The 21,868-nt window shown below is 35.7% G+C and overlaps 1 protein-coding gene across 3 annotated transcripts in view; it reads right to left on the reverse strand.

Moving 5' to 3' along the window:
• The window catches only part of SsRbeta (signal sequence receptor beta), a 126,632-nt gene extending 105,035 nt beyond the window's left edge, over window positions 1-21,597 (reverse strand). The window contains exon 1 of one of the 3 annotated variants that reach the window (XM_081748522.1): window positions 21,449-21,597. Coding sequence is in view for 1 of the 3 variants with exons in the window: in XM_081748520.1 (XP_081604646.1) it covers window positions 21,188-21,270 (83 nt within the window). In the remaining 2 variants the exon portion in view is untranslated. Of the gene's footprint in view, window positions 1-21,187; window positions 21,286-21,439 lie in introns of those variants that run through there. The other 2 variants (XM_081748521.1, XM_081748520.1) reach the window with 2 other exon arrangements.
• Between the last annotated feature and the right edge of the window lie 271 nt (window positions 21,598-21,868).

Raw genomic sequence — 21,868 nt, forward strand, 5'->3', positions numbered from 1 at the left:
CAAACACGAAGAAATCCGAAGGAGTCACGTCCGCACTATAAAGAGCCTGAAGGACGACTTCCCATCTGATTTTCATGTTTTCTGCTGTGTCACCATGGCTCTGTGACGCTTGGCATTCTTACGATGGAGTTTTATGACCTTACCTTGCAACTCTTGTATTTTGGTCTAGAGATCACGTCGTATCCAGTGACAAACAATAACGCTCTTTGCTAATTGTGGAGCCATGTTCCAAGAAGTCTATAAAAGTGACGCCGCACTGATCCCAGAAACAGGAGGCCATACTTTACTGGCCTGATCAGTAAAGGTTTTAAATCTCTCCTACCAACGCTGGAAACTGGCATGAGGCAATTTGTGATTTCCGTAAGCCGGAAAATACTTCCTATGAACTGATTTGACTGATTCACCACTGGTTTCTAAACAGAGATTTCATTATCGACCGTTGTTGTGTCCTGATGTCTACTTTAGTATCTATTGTGATTTACCTGTAAATATTAGGAAACCAACAATTATTACCATTTTGAATCTAAAAGATCAAAGTATGTTCACCTAAAATCACCTAAAACCTACTGCAACTAATAACAATATTACATCCATCTGGGCAAAACTTGTTGAACGTCCTTTGCATCTCATTTGTATTATCAAACAGAATTAATATTTTTACCCACATAACAATTCTAGATATTGCTACGAAACTTAACATACGCATTATATATACGCAGGGCTTGAAAAATTCACTCGCCTGCTAGCCAGTGGCGAGTACTTTTTTACATTTGCCAAGTAAAGTCGATCAAAAACGCGAATTCAAGAATAAATAGCAGATGTCCCTCTTTTATTATTATTATTATTATTATTATTATTATTATTATTATTATTATTTGTAAGGGACATGTCAATAAAGAAAATAAAAAATGTATATATATGTTTATTGTGTTGCAAAATGATTTTTGTTTATTTGTATAAACACTGTGAAAAATGATCTGGATAGTAGATTTTTTGGCTGGCGAGTACTTGCAAGCAAGATTTCTCAAGCTCTGCGCATAAATCATAGTATTTTTAAGGTATATTCAGCTACCTGTAGCCGGGACCGCTTCGAGGGTGCAAGATTTCTTCCAAAAAGAAATTTTTCGACGAAAATTTCTCTACTTATCTTTTTTTCTTCTTATGTACGCTATGAAGATATGCACATGGCACCATTTGAAAACATGTTTCATTCTAAAGAAAATGAAAATTAAGTCATGATACTTGGATGAATAGTACTGTGATTGGAAAGCCATTTTAAACATACATCCTACTCTATTCCTATTTAAGAAATTTCCTATTTGTATATAGTCAAACCAAATTGAGAATTATTTCTTCTCCCGTACTTATTCTACATATTGCAATTAAACTTGGCACAAGTATTACATGTAGGCCATGGTATTTTTAAAGACCAATTATATTCGGATACCTATAGCCAAGCCCGCCTCAGAGGGTGCAAAACTTAACAAAAGGGATTTCTTTGGAGACAACTTTTATCAGAACTTTCCTTCCTCTTCTACATCATGCGCATATCCGCTTGCTCGATTCTGAAAAATAATAACGTACGAACCATGATAGTCGGATGAGTAGTACTGAAGAAGTAGCTATTAACAACTGAGTAGAAATTTTCCTCCAGAAAGCTGAAATTTAAAAGAGAGTAAATTAATAAGAAAAAAAGCTTAATGCACGTCACTCTAACTACCAGATGTGACAGGGAGAGTTAACTGACACATTTCTTTTCCCTTTTAACAATATGTCGTATAGTCTCTCCTACAGAACGGGCTCAGTGTGAGTCCCAATGATATTAATGTGCAAGAAATCGCTCTAGGGCAAGTCTCGTTCTGTAAACCGATCCCGGACTCGCTAGCTTGAGACTCATTGAGACTGGTCAGCTTGATTCTCCCTCAAGATAATAAGTTTCAGCCCAACTGAACACTGGATAAAAAATGGCGAAGAGAATGATGTATGAACCATGATATTCGGGTAATTAGTACTAAAGCAATAGCTACTTAACTCAAAGTCAACATTTTCCTTTAAAAATGCAAGAACCTAAAAGGGTTAACTGAAATTAAATTTTTTTTTTCTTTTTTTGGAATAACTGAAATGGAATCTTTTTTGAAATTTCATTTTCAATTGCCAGTTTCCTTTCTTACAATAAATATTTCCATTAAAGGACTTCTTATACTCCATATGACATTTGGTAATCGTACTATACGCCACATATTCCACCAGATATGCAAGAATTCGGGAGTTTCGAGTTCCCCGATCTATTTACTGCATCTATTTTTCGCTTTTCTGTGTATAATCACCCAGTTATAGTGCTGAGAAAATACATAGATCTCTAATAATTTCCTTTTTTTAAGAGAAGCATTTGGTATGTGATTCAAACTATGGTATTACAAAACATACAAATAAATAAATAAATATATAAAAATGAATAGCAAGATTTTACTTTGACTCGGACAATACCTCCAATCGGTTCTTATAGTTTCAGTCACTTCCTGGAACTATTTGTGCTTGTCACTTGTTGGAACTGTTTGTGCCTTTGGTGCGATATCTTTGGTTGTAAAATAGATCGGTGGTAGTTCATATTTTGTTCACTAGGTGTCTGTTTAGTCATATGGTAGTTTGTTACTGTGATGTCACCTGTTCTATCTACTTATAGTCAGGGTTTGCCCAAGTGGGCCCAGCGCGAAAAAATCCACCGGGTATTTTTGGGTTGGACCCACCTGGAAAAACCCACTTTAAAACCCACCTGGGTTTTTGAGCTGTTTGTTAATATTTTATTGATACAATTAACATGATCACATTCAGTGATTTTTATCAGATTTTGGACTTTTCTTGGGCGAATTAGATGCTTTCACGTTAAGGTTACAACAACATTCAACATAAAACCTTCATAAAGTTCTGAATGCATTGAATAGATTTAAAAAATAAAAAAATAAATAAATAAACTTACCTCAGCTTCGCCAACTCGGCGATGCCGAGGGACGTTATCCCTCATACGTTTGATGGGTTTAAGGCTATGAATGCCGGCACTACCAGTGAATATGTAGTGCATTAGTAAAACTATTAGTGCTATTTTTTTTATTACCTTTGATGGTAACACAAATATTCTTCAGTAAAATTTGGTTTACCAATAACAACAGTTTATTCCAGTTATTTGTTGCTACTCTTCAAATAAGCATTCTGTAGAATCAACAGCAGCAATAGCGTAAAAATTCTTGTCAAATTTAAGAATCGTAATGCTCAGAGTTCCGAAAACCACGTAACACTTACTGTTTCAAGTGCTGATTTAAAACTTAAGTACTAGTGGAAGTTTCGATGTACAATTAAGAAAGCTTGCATTTTCGAGGAAAAAAATCCGCGAAAGAAGTGCTCGGAAAATTCCCGGAATTGAACGCATAAAGCATCGGAACTGAATACTCAAACAATAAAATTATTTATTTTACGCTGGAAAATATTTAATTTCATTTAAGGCATTTTGGAACATTTACTTTATAAAATATGAATTATATATTTGTTAATTGTTTTAAATTAATTTTCCGGAAAGAACCGTCTCGCAACAAGTGCTCGGGAATTCCCGTAATTGAACGCACAAAGTATCGGAAGCGAGCTTCAACAATAAAACTATTTATTTTACACTGGAAAATACACTAATTTCATTTAAGACATTTTGAAACATTTATTTTATAAAACATGAGTTATACATTTGTTTTAAATTAATATCCAGAGTGGCCCTAAAATAGATATACAGTACCGTACTGATCAGCTCATTGAATTCTATACCATTTCTTATTGTTATCCATGTTTCTTTATTATTTATTCTTAATGTGATTTTACCTACATCTTAAGCTAGGAAGTGCCAAAACAAATAAACCCATAAACTAGAATGTTATACTTGATCAATGCAGGGGTGTATACCTACTTTCGGGCCACCCTTGGTGTTCATATTTGGCGAACGTCACTGAGGTTCCTGGGATGATTCGGTCTACATTTGTTCGTTCGTCTGCCTGCACCACATATACTACAGGGTTCCACTTTCAGTCTTTTAAGTTTAAATTTTCAGAGTACAAGCACGAGACACAATAAATTTCCTGTACAGATTTTGGCGCCATACTAACGTAACATTTCAAAATGGCGGCCATTTTTTCAAAACAGTAGTGAATAGAAAATTGTTGCACATTGTGACAACGATATTCTGAAATATAAATCACATTTTAACACTTTTACCCCCAAGACACTGAAATATTTCGAAAAAATTCAATTAAACCCGAAACACCCATATGGGCCCAGGTGGGTTGGGCTTTTACAAACAAAAACCCGGTTTTTTTCAAACCCAGCTTATAATCGGTGTGTGTTAGCTGTTAGGTTTGTGCGGTTATGAAATACGTGGAAGCGCGTAATTCAATTTTCTTTTCATGTCTAATGTAGTATAAGCAAATGCGATTGAAAAACTGTTTAATGAATTTGATACAAAGAACCTGAACTTTTCTTTTTTTAATAAGTTTGTATCAGATTCGGATATTAATTGTTATCGCTTTGCAGCATTGTGTGCACTGACATTGTGTGTTAAAACTGAGTTAGAGAAAACCTGTGAGGGTTGTGGTCAAAGGTTGAAACTATTTCCGACGTATGGTAAAAGTGGACTTTTTTTTTTTTTTTTTTTTTTTTTGTAATAACAGGAATTGTGCTCATTTAATAAACCGACGTTTGTGCGGAAAGGAACATTTTTCATAATGTAAACTTACGTATTGAGCAAGTTTTTTGTCTTATTTTTTCGTGTATGAAATCAGTAATTATGAGTGGTCGCACCTGAAACGAAATTCAGTGTCAACTAACCGTTCAGAAAACCTCATGTTACATTTTGAATGGTATTTATGGTGTCGTAAATTTGCGGATGGTTTGTCACTTGGAGGCTTTTTATTTATTTTTATTTACGCCATCTCTATTAGCGGTGAATCTATTTTATTTTTTAACACTATTTGACACTATTCTTGATTTGTTTTGCATTTGTGCATTTTTTTTAAAATTACGGAATGTGTTTTATAAGGTTTATTTTACCCAGCTACATTTTAGGGAAGTGTTGGGGAGCGATAGCCCCCTATATACTGCCGAATACAAGTTGTCCACTTTTTTTTTTTTTTTTTTTTTTTTTTAGTTAAGAATTAAATATCGTAGTTGAAGATTAAGCATAGTTTGGATAAGAGGAGTTTCGAAACTCGTTTTCACTACATTTAAAGTATGTTAGTTTTATCTGTGGCTGTATTTTGATCCACATTTTGAAGAACTTGTGAATTACGGTTGTTTAAGAATTGATTAATGTGAACCGGTTTTCAGAGTAGCTTGAGAAGCAGTTGTCAAAGGTATTTCTATTCTCCGGAGTAGTCTAGAACTGAGCTCCAAAAGAGAATAAAAGGTTGTCAGTTCCGAGGAACTGATTCCTAGACCGCTCTTATGAACTGAATCGTTCTTGGGGAAATGATTTCTAAACTGCTTTGGGAACCGAGTCAGATGAATCGGTTGCAGTCACTGTCCGAGTCCTTTCCAAATAACACTTTCCAAATAAATAAATACCGTAAATAAAAGCTGATTTGTGCATTAGTAATTATTATAAGAGAAGATTTTGTTTCTTTTTTAATGTAACTCTTTTCCTTTTCTATGTGTGTAATCATCTAAAATTAGCGTCGAAAACTCCTTTCTTAAATGAAGCATTTTCGATTTATAGGTGACACATGGAGATGATTTTATTATTTATATGTACTAATACCGGAGTATGTACGACAAAAGCAAAGGGAACGCAGTCGTATTGCTTTCTGTACCAGACTAAAATTACACACCCTTACAGTAAATTTGATCTATCATGAACTAGATTCACTACTCACTATTCCGAAACACATTTTTAATAGTATTTGTTCTGGAGATCTCCTTTTTGTAATACACATTTAAAGTAAATTCTGAAACTAGGCGAATACTAAAAAACAATATTGAAGAAACTATGATCACATTAAGGATATCATTTCAATCCAAGGTTTTCAGTATATTTTTGGAGGTGGTTTAATTATGGTTCTTATCCCAAAAATAAAGTCTTTTTTTTTGGGGGGGGGGGGGGCGAGCTTTGAAAATTTCCAACAGCCCTAGCGTTTATCAAAATTTGAGGTAGCATCTATTACAATACTTTTTTTTTCAGTCAATAGTTTTTATTTACATAGCACATACCATTCTATTCCTGTATTATTCAGTCAATGTTCAGGCGAGATGTTTATGATTGTTGTGTTACATTCGTCTTGTTTCGTGGCAAAGATGTTCACTATATCTGAATTACGAGTGTTAAAATAATAATTTAGTCTCCCTAAAATCACTCGGTGGTGATTCTGGCTCACTTTGTAGTGATTACTATACGATATTTGTAACAGTGATAAGTACAATAAGAACTTAAAGCATACAAAATTAAAGTGCATAAACATGTATTAACTTGTCCTAGGTAGCCAGCAGAAAGCACGAATGTTACCTAACCGACTCAGGGCAGGAACGCAAATAGGGGGCACGGGCGGTAGCGACGGGATGCATCCGCATGGAACAGGCCCGTCAGCGACAGGGTTTGCCCACCGGGTTTTTTCGGGTTGGACCCACCTGAAAAAACTCATCTTAAAACCCGCCTGGGTTTTTGACTTTTTTGTTAGTGTACTATTGGTACAACTAAGGTGATCACATTGAAAGTTATTTTTATCAGATTTTAAACTTTCTTTGGGCGAATTATATGCTTTCATGTTAAGATAGACAACAATATTCAACATAAGACCTTTATAAAGCTCTAAATGCACTGAATGAGTAAATAAATAAATAAATAAACCTCACCTTAGCTTGAGATAATTGTAGAACAAATTAATGTGTGGATTATGCTTATAGCCTATTTGAAGTAAAGTAGGCGATTTTATATTTTAGAAAATACTTTCCGTGAATAGTGTGTTTCCTGACTCGGCACCGCCGAGGGACGTTATCCCTCATACGTTGACGGGTTTAAGGTCATAGGTGCCGGTACTAACAGTAAATATGTAAATACATTAGTAAAACTATTAGTATTATTTCTTACCTTTGATGGCAACAAAAGTATTCAGTAAAATTTGGTTTTCCAACAACAGTTAAGTTCAGTCATTCGTTGCTAGCCTTCAAATAAGCATTCTGTAGAATCAACACTAGCAATAACGTAAAAATTCTTGTCAAAATAAAGAAGCTTAATGCTTGGAGCTCCGAAGACTACGTAATGCTTACTATTTCAAGTGCTGCATTCAAACTTCAGTATTAATGGAAGTTTCGATGTACAGTAAAGCAAGCTGCATTTTCAGGGAAAACCCGTCGTGAAAGAAGTTTTCCGGAAATTCCCGCAATTGAATCCACAAAGCATCGAAAGTGAATACTTCAACAATAAATCTATTTATTTTACGCTGGAGGACATTTCATTTCATTTTAGACATTTTGAAACATTTACTTTATAAAATATGAATTATAGGCCTATCTTTGTTAATTGTTTTAAATTAATTTTCGGAAAAGAACGGTCTTGCAACAAGTGCTCGGGTAATTCCCGTAATTGAATGCACAAAGCATAGAAAGTGAACTTCTACAGTAAGACCATTTATTTTACGTTGAAAAATATTTAAGACATTTTGATGAATTATGTCTTTGTTTTAAATTAATATAGCTATTTGGTATTCATATTTGGCGAACGTCACTGAGGCTCCTAGGATGACTCTATCTACATTTGTTAGTTTGTCTGCCTTTACCACACAGTGTTCAACTTTCGGTCTTTTAAATTTTCAGGATACAAACCAGACACACACTAATTTTTTTGTTTAGATTTTGGCAGCATACCAACGTAAAATTACAAAATGGTGCGCTTTTTTTTAAAAAAAAAATAGCTGATATCCATAGGCGTTTCTGGCGGAGGGGACGGGGGGTCGCGTCCCCGCCCCCAATATTTTGAAGTACAAAATATTCAATATTTCATTCTAATTTAATTTATTTACTAACGACAGAATAACAAACAAATAAATAAATAATTATATTTGGAATATATTATTCAGGCTGTGGAACGATTATATCAGAGATCTTGATATACCTTAGGGGATCCGTGAAGGTAAGCAAAAAGTTAACAAATGGAATCGAAGATAATAAATAGGTTGGGATAGGTAGCATCATTTTAATCACTTTCTTCGATGCCCCCCCCCCCAAATTTTACATGCCAGAGACGCCAGTGCTGATATCCACTGGCGAAAATCCCGGGGGGATGATGGGGACATATCTCCTACAATCTGGGAACTGTCCCCCTCAATAATCAGATTGGAAATGTGTCTTTTAGGAAGAAATGTGATGATTTGTGTCCAACTGTCACAAAGGAAAGTGAGATGAAATTGATACCTCCCAGAATAATCCTCAAATCGGACCGCCTCCCAATGTTGAAGACAACTCTGCTCCCCTACCCATGTTGTCCCGGAGTCCCACACAGGGGACATAAAATATGACGATATTATTATTGCTTTACAACTTTAAAATCAGACTGGCAACATTGAAAACTGTTTACAGGGAATGATCATATTTGGATCATCCCTTGTTAACAGTTTTCTATGTTGCCGGTCGGATTTTAAAGTTATAAAGCAATAATAATGTCGTCATATATTATGTCCCCTGTGGAGTACGCCGGGACCGACATGGGTAATCCTCCTCAGCATTGTTTTTCGCCTTCATAAACATTTTGTACATCGCACATATATATATATATATATACCGTCTTACCCGTCCCCCCAATGTTGAAGACAAATTTGCGCCGCTGCTGATATCCACGCTACAAAGCGCAATTTTAGGTCTTTCAAGTTGAAATTTTCAAAGTAGAAGCATGAGAGACTAAATTACCTGTATATATTTTTGCGGCATAAAATTTCAAAATGGCGTCCATTTTTCAAAATAGCGAGTATCCATGCTACAAGGTGCTATTTTCGGACTTTTTAAGTTGATATTTTGAGGGTAGAAGCACAAGACATTCTAAATTTGCTGTATAGATTTTTTCAGCGATCCAATATAAAATTTCAAAATGGCGGCAATTTTTTTCAAAAGAGCAGTGAATAGAAAGTTGTTGCAAGTTGTGACAATGACACTCATGAAATATAAATCATATTTTAACATTTTACCCCAAAGAGATTGAAATATTTCGAAAAAAGCCAATAAAACCCGAAAAAACCCACATGGGCCCAGGTGGGTTGGGTTTTTTTCAAAAATACCCGGGTTTTTTCAAACCCTGGTCAGCGACAGTGGGTATACGCATAAACAATGTGGTTTACAACGGCTGACTGGAAATCACAGTACCGCCTGCTGGCCTGGATTTAGGGAAGATACTACACGCCCTTCTCCCCCCCCCCCAAAAAAAAAGTTGTAAAAAGTTATTTAAAAATTGCTAATATTAAAAAAAAAGACTTATGATGTTAAGACTTAAAGGGAAACCGAAGGATCTAGTGGTGATACATACATATGCACCGACGACTTCGCATGCAACTGAAGAAGTAGAGGAAAATTATGAGAAAATAGAAGAAATTATAGATAGGGAGAAGAAGGGTGCATGCACAATTCTAATGGGGGATTTCAATGCAGTTGTGGGAGAAAAACAGGAAGGTAGTATCGCAGGCAAATATGGTTTAGGCGAAAGAAATGAAAGGGGAGAGGGACTGGTGAATTTCTGTAGACAGAATTCACTAGTAATTGGGAACACTTGGTTCAATCAGCACAAGAGAAGATGTCAGATAGACTATGTTATGATTCAAGACAGGTATCGGAATAGCTTAAAGAACGCGAAGACCCTTCCCGGGGCTGATATTTTCTCTGATCATAATCTTGTGCTGGCCGAAGTAGATATTCAACTGAAAAATGTAGGCAGAAGAAAAGTAGGTAACAAAGTGTTGAATACTGAAAAGTTGAAAAACGACGAAATAAGAAATCTTTTCTTTAAAAAATTCGAAGAAAAATGTTCAAACGAGGAAAAAATAGGTGCAGGTAGTAACGCACGATGGGAACATATTAAACGTTGCTTACAGCAGGCTGCAGAAGAAGCAGTAGGTTACCGCGAATATAAAACTGCTAAGAAACCATGGGTTACAGAGCAGATGTTGCAGAAAATGAGGGAGAGGAAGATGTGGAAACAGGTTGATACAGAAGAGGGCAGAAATATGTACAGAAAGTTAAATAATGAATTACAAAAAGAGAAACAGACAGAGCGAGGGAAGAGTTTTACAAAAAAAAAAAAAAAATGCGAGTACAGAAGAATTAGAAAGAGTTCGGAAATATGAGGAAATGTACAAGGAGGTGAAATCTATGGAATTTCGGAGGAAAAAAAGGGGTATTATAATGGCAGTAGAAAATAAGAATGGGAAGGTAGTCAGCGAGAGGAATGAGGTCATAGGAAGGTGGAAAGAATACGTTGAAGACTTATATGAGAGTAGGGATAGACCGTGTAGCCTAAATATTGAAGTAGAAAATGAAGTAGGCGAGGATGATAAAAAATTTAGTATTCTTCGGGATGAGTTTGAAAAGGCTATATCCGAGATTAGGAATGGAAAGGCAACCGGAATAGATAACATACCAATCGAATTCATTAAAAATATAGGAGACAAGGGAAAGAAAGAATTGTTCCGATTATGCAATGAAATACATGAAACAGGAGAATGGCCAAAAGACTTTCTGGAAACGATCATGATACCGATGGCTAAGAAATCGAACCCAAAGGGATGTGAGGATTATAGAACTATTAGTCTCATATCTCATGCAGCTAAATTTCTGCTCCGAATACTCAACAGAAGGTTATATGAAAGAATAAATAAAGAAGTTGAGGAGGAGCAGTTCGGGTTCAGAAGAGGCAAGGGCACAAGAGATGCAATTGGATTAAGGGCGATCGGTGAAAGATTTATAGAAAAAGGGAAAGAGGTGTATGTTATATTTATTGATCTAGAAAAGGCTTTTGACCGCGTGAATTGGGAATTGCTGTTGGGAGTTCTAACGAAGATAGGGTTGGAATGGAAAGATAGAAGACTCATGAGAAACTTATACATGAACCAACAAGTAAGTGTAAGGATAGAGGAAGAACTGACGGAAGAGAGTGCCATTGGAAGGGGAGTTCGACAAGGATGCTGCCTCTCGCCAACACTATTTAATGTCTATCTAGAAGAGATAGTGAAAAAAAGCCTATATGATGATGGCATTTCGGTAGGAGGTAGAATGATTAGATGCATAAGATTTGGAGTTTTAGATATTATTAGGAAGAGGAAGAGAAACTGGTTCGGGCATTGCCTAAGAAGAGATTGTATCATGAGGGACGTCCTAGAGGGTATGGTGGCGGGAAAGAGATGGAGGGGGCGAAGGAGATTACAATTAATGGATGATATAAAAACAGAAAGATCATACGCGAAGACGAAGGAGTTAGCGGAGGACCGTGGAGCATGGAAGCTTCTCAGCTGCGGCAAGTGACCTGCCAATAAAGGCAGAATAACTATGATGATGATGAATGTTAAAAAGGAAAAATAGTCACTGACTATCAAATCCTCTGCTTAATAATTTGAAAGCACATAAAGCACCGTCATAGAATGCATTGAAGGATGGGTTCTGCCAGCGGAAGAATTGCCTGTTGACATATTTGAGTGCTGTTTTGTTCTTCCAAAGGACCGAAACTTGGAGATTTTGAAACTGCTTAACAGGTAAACCAACAAAGTATGGACCAAATTTTACTTGTAAACGTTCAAAAAATGTACCCGTAATCATCTGCATTTACCAATAAATCTTACACAGTCTGATGTTTCGAGTTAGCAGTGGGCCAGGTTGCTTACTTTCTTTATTACAACTTAATGGACCTGTGTTCTACAACCTTGCCGGTGCGGACCATCAAATATATATATACATGGGCGGAGATTAGGGGGGCAAGAGGGGGCAGTTGCCCCCCCCCCACTTTTTTGAAGTGACCACTTAACTCTTTTAAATTGTCATCTATTTATCGGTGATAGGCTAGAATCTTCATTATTCGATTTAAAAAGGTATCAAAAAGTTTTTTTATTTCTGTTTCTTTCTCAAGCCTGGAGACATTGTAGAACACGTTATTTATGCTTTCACGCCTTTCTGCGTCGGGACGTAGAGTGTGATGACGTAATAAGTATTTTTTTTTGTTATGACTTTTTTTTTTTTTTTACTTTTTGTAGGGCTTACTTTTGCACCTAGAAAAAAATGAAATGAAATCTTTGAGTTTTACGTCCCACGGTTATGCCGGTTAGGCTAAAGACGACGGTGATGAATGAAATGGTGGAATGAAGAAAGTGGGAGGAAACGGGAGAACCCCGAGAAAACCCACGCACACGATGTTTGTCCACCACAAAGTTCACCTGGCGGGGGCTGGGATCGAACACTGGACCCGAAGCACCAGAAGTGAACGCTCTACCACTGAGCCACCGCGGCCCCTTTTGCACCTAGAAGACTGAAATCCATCACACACATTCAGTGCACCCCTTAATATTTTCCAGATTCTTTTCAGATTTCTGCGATAATACAGGGGGTTCAGAGGGGCAGAAAGGTAAATATATATATATATATATATATATATATATATATATGTATATATATATATGTGTATCTTTTTAACGAAGATCCCTTTTTTCGCAATTTTCCCTCCTCAGATACATGATGGACATATGTGAATGGTACCGTTTGAAAGGCTGTTCTGTTCTAAAAAAGAATGATGTACGAACCATGATCCTAGTATAAATAGAGATGTCTCAGGGATTTTTTACCTGAGATCCTTTTTTATACGGAAATCTGGAGTATTCTAGAGATATTAGTTTTGACGGGCTTACTTTTGCACCTAGAAGATTGAAATTTTGCACACATATTTAGTACACCCCTTAGTATTTTTCAGATTTGCTTGAGATCTCTGCGTTAAAACAGGGGGGTACAGAGGGGCAAAAAAGTACAAAGGAATATATTTAAACAAATAATCCATTTTTTCATGATTTTCTTACCTCAGGTACATGATGGAGACATGTGATTAGTACCGTTTGAAAATATGTTCCATTCTAAAGGGAATGATGTACGAACAATGATCATAGGATAAATAGCGATGTCTCAGGAAAATTTTATGACATCCGGGTCATCTAGGGCATTGTGGGAATGTTCTTAGCTCACTGTTAAACATTTTCCCGCACTTAGTTTTCAAAATAGAAGCTTGAAATTTTTTATGCACATTTATTGCACCCCTTCGTATTTTTCAGTTGATTTTGAGATCTGCGTTAACAAAGGGGGTCCAGAGGGGATCAAAGTTTGAAAAAAATCAGAAAAAATCCATATTTCCCCCAAAATTTCCCGCGTTAGGGACATGATAGGAAAACATAAATGGAACCGTTTGAAAGGCTGTTCTATTCTGAAGAGAATAAGGTACTAACCATATCCTAGGATACATAGGGATGATGCTGTAGCTGATTGACTGAAACTAAGAAAATTACCTTTAAAAAGCCATAATTTAAAATTGTTAATGTATTCATAGAAATGTAAAGTTTCATTTAAAAATGTAAAGTTTTTGCATATATTACTGATTCATAGAAAAAAAAATGGAACCATATAATATTTGTCGTTGCGTAAGTGTGTATTGGTTATTTGTCTTCCCGTGGAGTTAAGACAACTACAGGAATTGCGTTTTAATTAGGGATGTACCGATACCCGATACCGATACTTTTGGACAAATTTCTTATATATTATCAGGAATTTTCAGAATAATGAAATGATGATCATTACAATGAGGTATATTATATAAGGCCAATTTTGACATGCAAAGGCAAAAAGCAGAACTTCATCTTAGGTTCCACACAAAAAATATATTTCCCCTAAATTTAATCTTAAGACAACGAATATCTAAGAAGAGATTTGATTCCCTGCTCATGAACATCTTAAACTTCTGTCTGGAAAATTGTGATTTGGCCTGTGGCCACCGGTCACTATTTGGTACCAAAATGTTCAGCGTTCTCGTAGGTATTGATCAACGCCAATATCAACTCTCTATGACTTCCAGTTTCCAAGATAATGGCCAAAAAAGTTCTGATTTCGGAAGATTTAAGAAGCCATATCTTGGGAACCGTAAGTCATAGAGAGATGATATTGGTGTCCACAATACCTACCAGGATGGTGAACATTTTGTTAATAAATAGTAACCGGTTATATCTTCATTTTCAATATATATACAGTGATAAAAAGCAGTGCTGTCAACAACCTCTGAAGAAAATAGGCTAGATAGTCGTCAGAAATAAGCTTTTTTACGCAAAAAATGGCTAGATTTTAAACTGCTAACCTATAACCTTTAAACTCCTTTTTGTGTGGAGGATTATAAATGAGTTATAGTAAAATATGAAATGTTGAATGTATTCGCAGAAGACTAACAAGCAACATACATGACTAAATTACAATAAAATCCATCAACTCATCTGATTTGTGAAAATCAACAGCCATATTATTAGTTTAATTGAAATAAGTCCTGATCGATGACATTGCAGCTAGATGAGGCGCTGGAACTGGATGCACCATCGTTGGATTGTGGATTGGTTGGGTTTATGTAGCCTGCCATTGTCCCATTTTCAGTAGTACTTCTTTCGGCAGGTCATAGTTCTTACAAACACTTCTTATTTCTCCGTACATCCACATGAATCATCATTATTGCATTGAGAGTTTTGAAGTTAATTAGATATCCTATATGTTTCCTTAATAAACAAAAACAATATTTGTAGCTTGAAGAAACGAACAGCTTATTAAATTTGTATTAGAAAAGTTTCATTCTTGTAATGAAATGTGAAAATTAAAATAATTAAAAAGTAGCAAATAATGGGGCCATTACGGGAGCGACATTGAAATTCTGAGTAGGTAAATCTGTGGGTGGGAAGAGAGGAGAATGAAAAAATGTTTGTTGCATAATACAATACTCTCTGTCTAGAGAAATCAATTAATACGGTAATATATAATGAAAAATAGGCTAATTAAAAAAAAAAAAAAATATTTTCAAAGAATTTTTACAATTAATTTAACGGATGAAAGTTCGCTGGAATTATTGAGCTCCAAAAGGTTAATTTTGGGGCCATTTCCCTAGTAATTAAAACGCAATTCATGTTGCTTTCTTAACTCCACGGGAAGACAAATAACCAATACGTACTCACGCCACGGCAAATATTATATGGCACAATTTCTTTCTATGAACCAGTAATACGTACAAACACCTTACATTTCTAAATGAAACTATATACATTAAGGGCTCACTTCAAAAAAATGGGGGCAACTGACTCCTCCTGCCCCCCTCATCGCCGCCGCTGCATATATATATATATATATATATATATATATATATATATATATATATATATATATATATATATATATATATTGCAAACGGATCAGGGTTGGCAAAAACCATGGTTTTTATTTTTAAAAAAAACAAAAAAAAAACGGTTTTTTTGGTTTAAACCAGGTTTTTTTGGTTTAAATGATTTGCTCTATATATTCATATCATATATGGACAGAAATAAGTTTGTTTCGCCTTGATGTTATTATGCAACAACCGGGTTATGCTGGAAGGAGTCACATAAGCTTAAAGCGGAATAAAAACCGCTTCTCGAGTTACATCCGAGAGAAATTGTCCTCCATTTGAACTCGGAACCAGGACTAATTGGCCACAAATGCGATACGTCTGCCGACTCACTCACGAAGGAATCCTGATAAAAAAAAAAACCGTACTGATCTTTACATGCTTCTTAATATAACTGTCACGAGTCATTTCAGAAGGACAAAAAGATAAACAGTTGCACAAGTGAAACCATTACACAGAATTACATATGAACAATTTCAAAGTACGACGGAGTACAGAAGAACTAATTTAGTTCAAGTTAGTTAACAACGACTTTTGTTGGTCCAAATTAAAGAAATACACCGACTTAATCTGCATATCAATAAGAAAAGTGAATAAAGATACGAATTATTTGAGTCATTTTGGCTCAGACTCATTTATACATAAATAGATACCAAAGATACTTATTTCACTAAATGCCTCTCGTGGAGTCTGTAGGACACCCCCCCCCCCCCCACACACACACACAAATGTACGGCACTTTCGATGTATTTTATCAATAGTAAACATTAAAACGAAACAATATTTAGAATTTTTCTTCGATTGCAATTACATAACAATAATAACAACTACAAAAAAATCACAAAATAAACATTTATAAACTTGTAAAAAAAAAGTTGCTTTTGTAGTATAATCTTTTTGAGTAATGAATGGGGAATTTAGGTCTGAATATAATACGAATAATATACTTGAGTGAAACGTGATAACCCACAAATGTGTGTTCATCAAGATTTTACAAACACTTACACTTTTACGAACATTTTTTTTTTTTTAAACCAGTTGGTTTTTTTGAAAAAACCAGCTGGTTTAAACCTTGGTTTAAACCAGCCAACCCTGAAACGGATACTACCGTTACAAACTTTTATTGTTTAAAAGATTATGGGTGCTGAACCAGGTGTTGCTGTGTATACCATAAAAAATAAGAGATTTAAGCGAAGTCGAAAACGATAAAACTATAAACTTTAGAACTAATTGTTTTTACTAGTAAACAATCGTTTTTACCAGTAAACCAGTAAGTACGAGAAAATAATGACAAAGTAAGCATCTTGTGAGTTTCTTCCATAGCATTTTCTTCTGAATTGAAACCTCTGCCTTGTTTGGGATTCAAATGAAGGGTCTGCTATCCTAACCATGGGCGCCCGAAGGGGGAAGGCAGGGTGGAGTCCGGCCCCCTGGCTCACGAAAATGTATACGTAATATAGCAAACCACGCATATTAAATACCAGACGTAATATAGCGAGCATGGAATGGGCCCTGCCTAGAAAATTTTCTTCGGGCCCCGATGATTCCCACTCAGGACCACTGGCTTTTCTTCACCAGTATTTTGGCATGAAGATAGTAAAAATATCAGCTGAGTACGAATAGTGCAAATCAAAGGTATACACATTCATAAAAAATCGATTGTACAAATAATAATAATTTAGATCAACTTTAAGTCTAAAAAAAAAATCGATTAAATATAGTGTCACTGTTTATATTAAACAAATTGAAAATACTTCGGAAAATGTATCGGTAAATATCGGTGTCCATTTGCCGATACTGATATATCGGTACATCCCTAGTTTTAACTGCAATTCAAAGGAATTAATATTACAATTGCGTCGTAGCATATGCTTGTACTGTCTTCCATTTTCTAAGAGTAATAACATACATTTAATGGCAAGTGTGGAATTGAAAATGTAAGTTGTTCATTAATCCTCAGTTTCAATATAACTTCTACAAAACAATCCCCATTATTCATTACTATGATTAACAATATCCTTTCTATTTATTTGCTTTACAAATATGTTATTAAATAATCTGATCACACAATTTTCCAGACAAATTTTAAGATGTTCATGAGCAAGGAATCCATGTACGTTGCTCTTGTCAATTTACTTAATTAAATATGAAACACCATATACGGTATTTTAACTCAAAAAAATAGTATCAAGGAGAACTACCCACTGCATCTGTATCACCCACTGCGGTTGTATCTAGATACCTAGTACTCTTAGGTATATTTCAACGTTATTAGATGAACAATGATATGGTAAACTACGAATATCTTGTATATAATGACTATTCAAGAAATCTTTATACAACAATTCGTTAAACAAAGTGTTAGAAACAACCAGGAACATTAACATTGATATACACATATTCAGATCACATTTAGATGTATACATACTTTTATATTTATATATATATATATATATATATATATATATATATATATATATATTGCTACAAATGAAATTCTACAAGAACATTTTGCTCACGGGCATAAATCTCTCTGCCATTAAAAAAAAAAAAGTGTACAAAGAACACAAGCCCACATGTGCTAGGTAGTCAAAAAAAGAATAATTCTATCTAACCATGTGAAGGCAAGATGAGCGATGAGCTCGGACTCTACCATAAAGGTGCGTCCGTAGAAAACAGGCGCGTGAGTGACGGTGAACACGCGCAAAGATTGATAATGCATAATCATATACGTTGGAACACTTGCCATCCATTCACTCCTTCAACTCTATACTTATAAAATATAGGTTTCCCACATGGTGCAATTAATATGTTAACCTCTGGTCTTTGATGTCCGCTCATTTTTACCCTAGTACAAAACTTAAAATAATTTCATGTTTGTATGCACGAAATAGTGGTCCTGCACATTATGAAAACTTCCGCGAATCAAGTTCCAAAGCTGGTCGACGGTTCCTAGCAAAATTTTGCAAGTTTACCGGAAAGAAATGGTTACTTTGCTCATCTGTGTGCTTGATAAAATACAAGATAAACGTAAGTTATGTTTAGTTTTTATAAGTGGCTATAAATACTGAACTATTTGGCAAGCGGAGGGAACTACTTCGAGCAATGTTACCACATGGTCGGATTGTGGGAAAGGAATATTTGTATTCTGAACAAGGCTGCAGGTGTTTAGAGACGTTCCACTTGGCATCCTTACGCAGAAACGAGAAATTACACTCTATTAACAATATGGGTAAAAACTTCCCTAAAGCACAGCTAAGCTAACCCTATCCTGCTTATTCCAACCTTCCTCTACTTTACGCAACCCTACTCTGTTATACTCTTTTAAAGCGGTCCTAAAAATTGATGACTTTTAAATTTCCGTAGCTGTTGTTACGCTTTTTGTCGAAAACCAGGCGAATCATCAACTTGGGAATACATGCCTCTTAAATCAACATCCAGCATTCGGGTTAAATTCCAAAGTTGGGCGTCCGTTTCTAGCAAAATTTATAAAATTTACAGGTAAGATATGAATAATTTTATCGTTTGTGTGCTTGATAATATATAAGGATGTAGAAAAATATCTTTATTTGTTATATATAAACGTTTACAAACATGGGACTATTCGGCGAGCGGAGGGAACTAGTTGGCGCAAGGTAACAAAATAGTTGCATTGTGGGAAAGTAACCAGCATTTATATTATCAACATGGCGTCAAATATTCCAAAATTATGTACAGGATGTGAACTAACTTTGATCAATTTCGTAAAGCAACACATTGATAACGAGGAAAATCTTCTAAAACTGTGCGAAAAACATGGATTAATGAACCTTAAAACAAATTGTAGAAAGTGTGGGAAGGAGGTGAAAGCCAAGAAACGGGAAGAAAGTTATAGTTTTCAGTGTAATGGGAAGTCAAATGGAGAACGATGCTGCTGGAAAAAGGCAGCAACAAAGGGAACATTTTTTGAGAATGCTCACTTACCTCTGGAGAAAGTTTTATATTTCGTAGTTTTGTGGTGTTATTTGAAACGTGACAAACAACATTTCTTGCAGAATGAATTAAAGTGTTTAAGTGAAACGGTTGTGGATTGGTCAAATTATTGCATAGAAGTATGCGTAAATTGGGCAATAAGAAATACAACAGCGGTAGGTGGACAAGGAAAAATTGTTGAGGTAGATGAATCAAAACTTGGTAATAGAAAATATAACCAAGGCAGAAGAGTGGATGGGCAATGGATCTTTGGAGGTGTGGAACGTGGAGTTAACGGGAAATTCTTGTTGTCACTGTACCCAAACGCGACAAAGAAACTAATTAATATAATAAAAGAGCGAGTGCTACCTGGAACCACAATTATATCAGACTGCTTCAAGTCGTACGATACTCTGAACGATGAGGGATTTAAACACCTCCGTGTTAACCATAGTGTTGAGTTTCTCTGTACAGAAAATAGTGGAGACGTGCATACGAAAAATCTTGAAATTTTAGATGGTGAGTACGTGCCGGTGCACACGCAAGGAATTGAAAGTCGTTGGCGATGCATAAAATACTCTCTCCCTGTGATGGGTAAAAAGTAGGAACACTTTGAAGGATATCTTGCTGAATACCTCTTTAAAGAAAGAAGACCGTTAACAAGAATCGTCCACGATTTTCTGATGGAGGTAGGGGAGTTGTACAAACCGAAGTACTAAGGTAAGTGGGAAAAGAAAACTACATTAATTAAAGGTTAATGAAGACTAAAAACAACGTGCCCTGCGGGACTCTAACCCGCCTTCACTCGCTAACGCTCGCTCGGCAATACTCTGTGAATTAAATATTAACTTTGTTAAGACTTCCAGGACACCTCTGTTGTATATCCTAACGTAACCTAACCTTTTCCTTCTGTTGTATATGATAATCGAACCTAACCTCACCTAACCTAAACTCCTCTACCTAACGATTAGTCAGTTAAGAACATAGTAATTGGAAAATTATGAATGTTATTAGCTTTTATGAAGATTTTCCTAGAAAAGTATCGGACTCCCAAGCAAACCAAACTTAAACTCACCTAACCCAACCTCTCTCCCCTACGTAACGATGTAACGAAAGGAACCCTAAAGTCAGTTAAGAACGTAGGAATTAAAAAAATTATGAATTTTAATAGTTTTTATCAAGATTTTGCAAGAAAAGTACCGGACGCCCAACTTCGGAATATATGCCCAGCATTCTATAGTTATATAGTTAAAGACGCAACCACTCCAGGTATATCTACATATGGCCTATATTTAGCAGAAGGGGTCCAGTTCTTTTTTGCAAAAAATGTTACAATTTTGGTAATTTCTGCTCACATTCGGTTAGTCTGGGGTAGGGTTGGTTAGTTTAAGTTAGGTTAGTTTAGTTTGTCATATTAGTGTAGGAGTCCCGCATAATTTTCCAAAAAAATGATATAATTTCGCTTATTTCTACTAATATTACGTTAGTTTATGTTAGGTTAGATTTGGTTACGTTATGTTAAGTCTAAGTACTTGTATCACTCATTTCTCCTGTAAATTTTGCGTTTTTTGTGTGCTTCTGGACCCCTTGTACTAAACATACCCCCTACATATATCCTTCTCTTCGTTAATTATGAAACCATAAAATGGATATAGTATACATGAAGCTGCAACAGTTGCCGAAGGAGCAGGACGCTCATACTTTTAGGGATTATTCATTATGTACGAACTTACAAAGGGAGTAACAAAGCAACTTTTATTTAGTTATCGACTGATACGAAAATAAAAAAGAACGTACCTGTTCTTTATATCTGCATGTGTAGTGCCCTTGTACTGTATGTATGACTGTGTGTGGGGGGAGGGATTTACCGCATATCGCATGTCTTGTGCACATGGATACTACTTACTATTGCACTACGTAGAAAATTTATGCTATTTCATGTAGAAGTGGTAATAGAACACAGAAGAAACGCAGATCAGGGGGTTCTCATGTATACTATTACCCATAAAATCAACCCTTTATCCATATTTCATATCTTACTTTACTTACCCTACTTACTTTTACGCTCTAATCACCTCCCTACCTACGTTCTCATAGAACGTGCTGAACAAACCGGAAATCGGAGATCACAAAGCCGGAAATGAACACTATATAACTCCACGTTGCTACATGCTGCAGTGCTTCCATCCACCAATTTAATTTCGGGAACGCGCTAAATGACACCTTAGGGATCATTCTGTAACGGTGTATCATTTAATCTCTGGCTTCGTAATATTTGTTGACCGCAAGCATAAGGCAAAAAATACAATAAACACAAAATAGTCGTATCACTTTATGACCTCTTCTCCAATCACGTAGCACTACAGTCTAAACGAAAACACAGCGCCAAAAGGCACTGGTGCAAATACCGGGGGATTGAGGGGGACATGTCTCCTCCAATCTTGGAACTGAGAGGGACTGTCCCCCCAATAATCCGAC

The sequence above is a fragment of the Thermobia domestica genome, chromosome 2 (assembly GCF_964235325.1).
Source record: "Thermobia domestica chromosome 2, izTheDome1.hap1.1, whole genome shotgun sequence".
In the NCBI taxonomy this organism is placed as follows: domain Eukaryota; kingdom Metazoa; phylum Arthropoda; class Insecta; order Zygentoma; family Lepismatidae; genus Thermobia; species Thermobia domestica.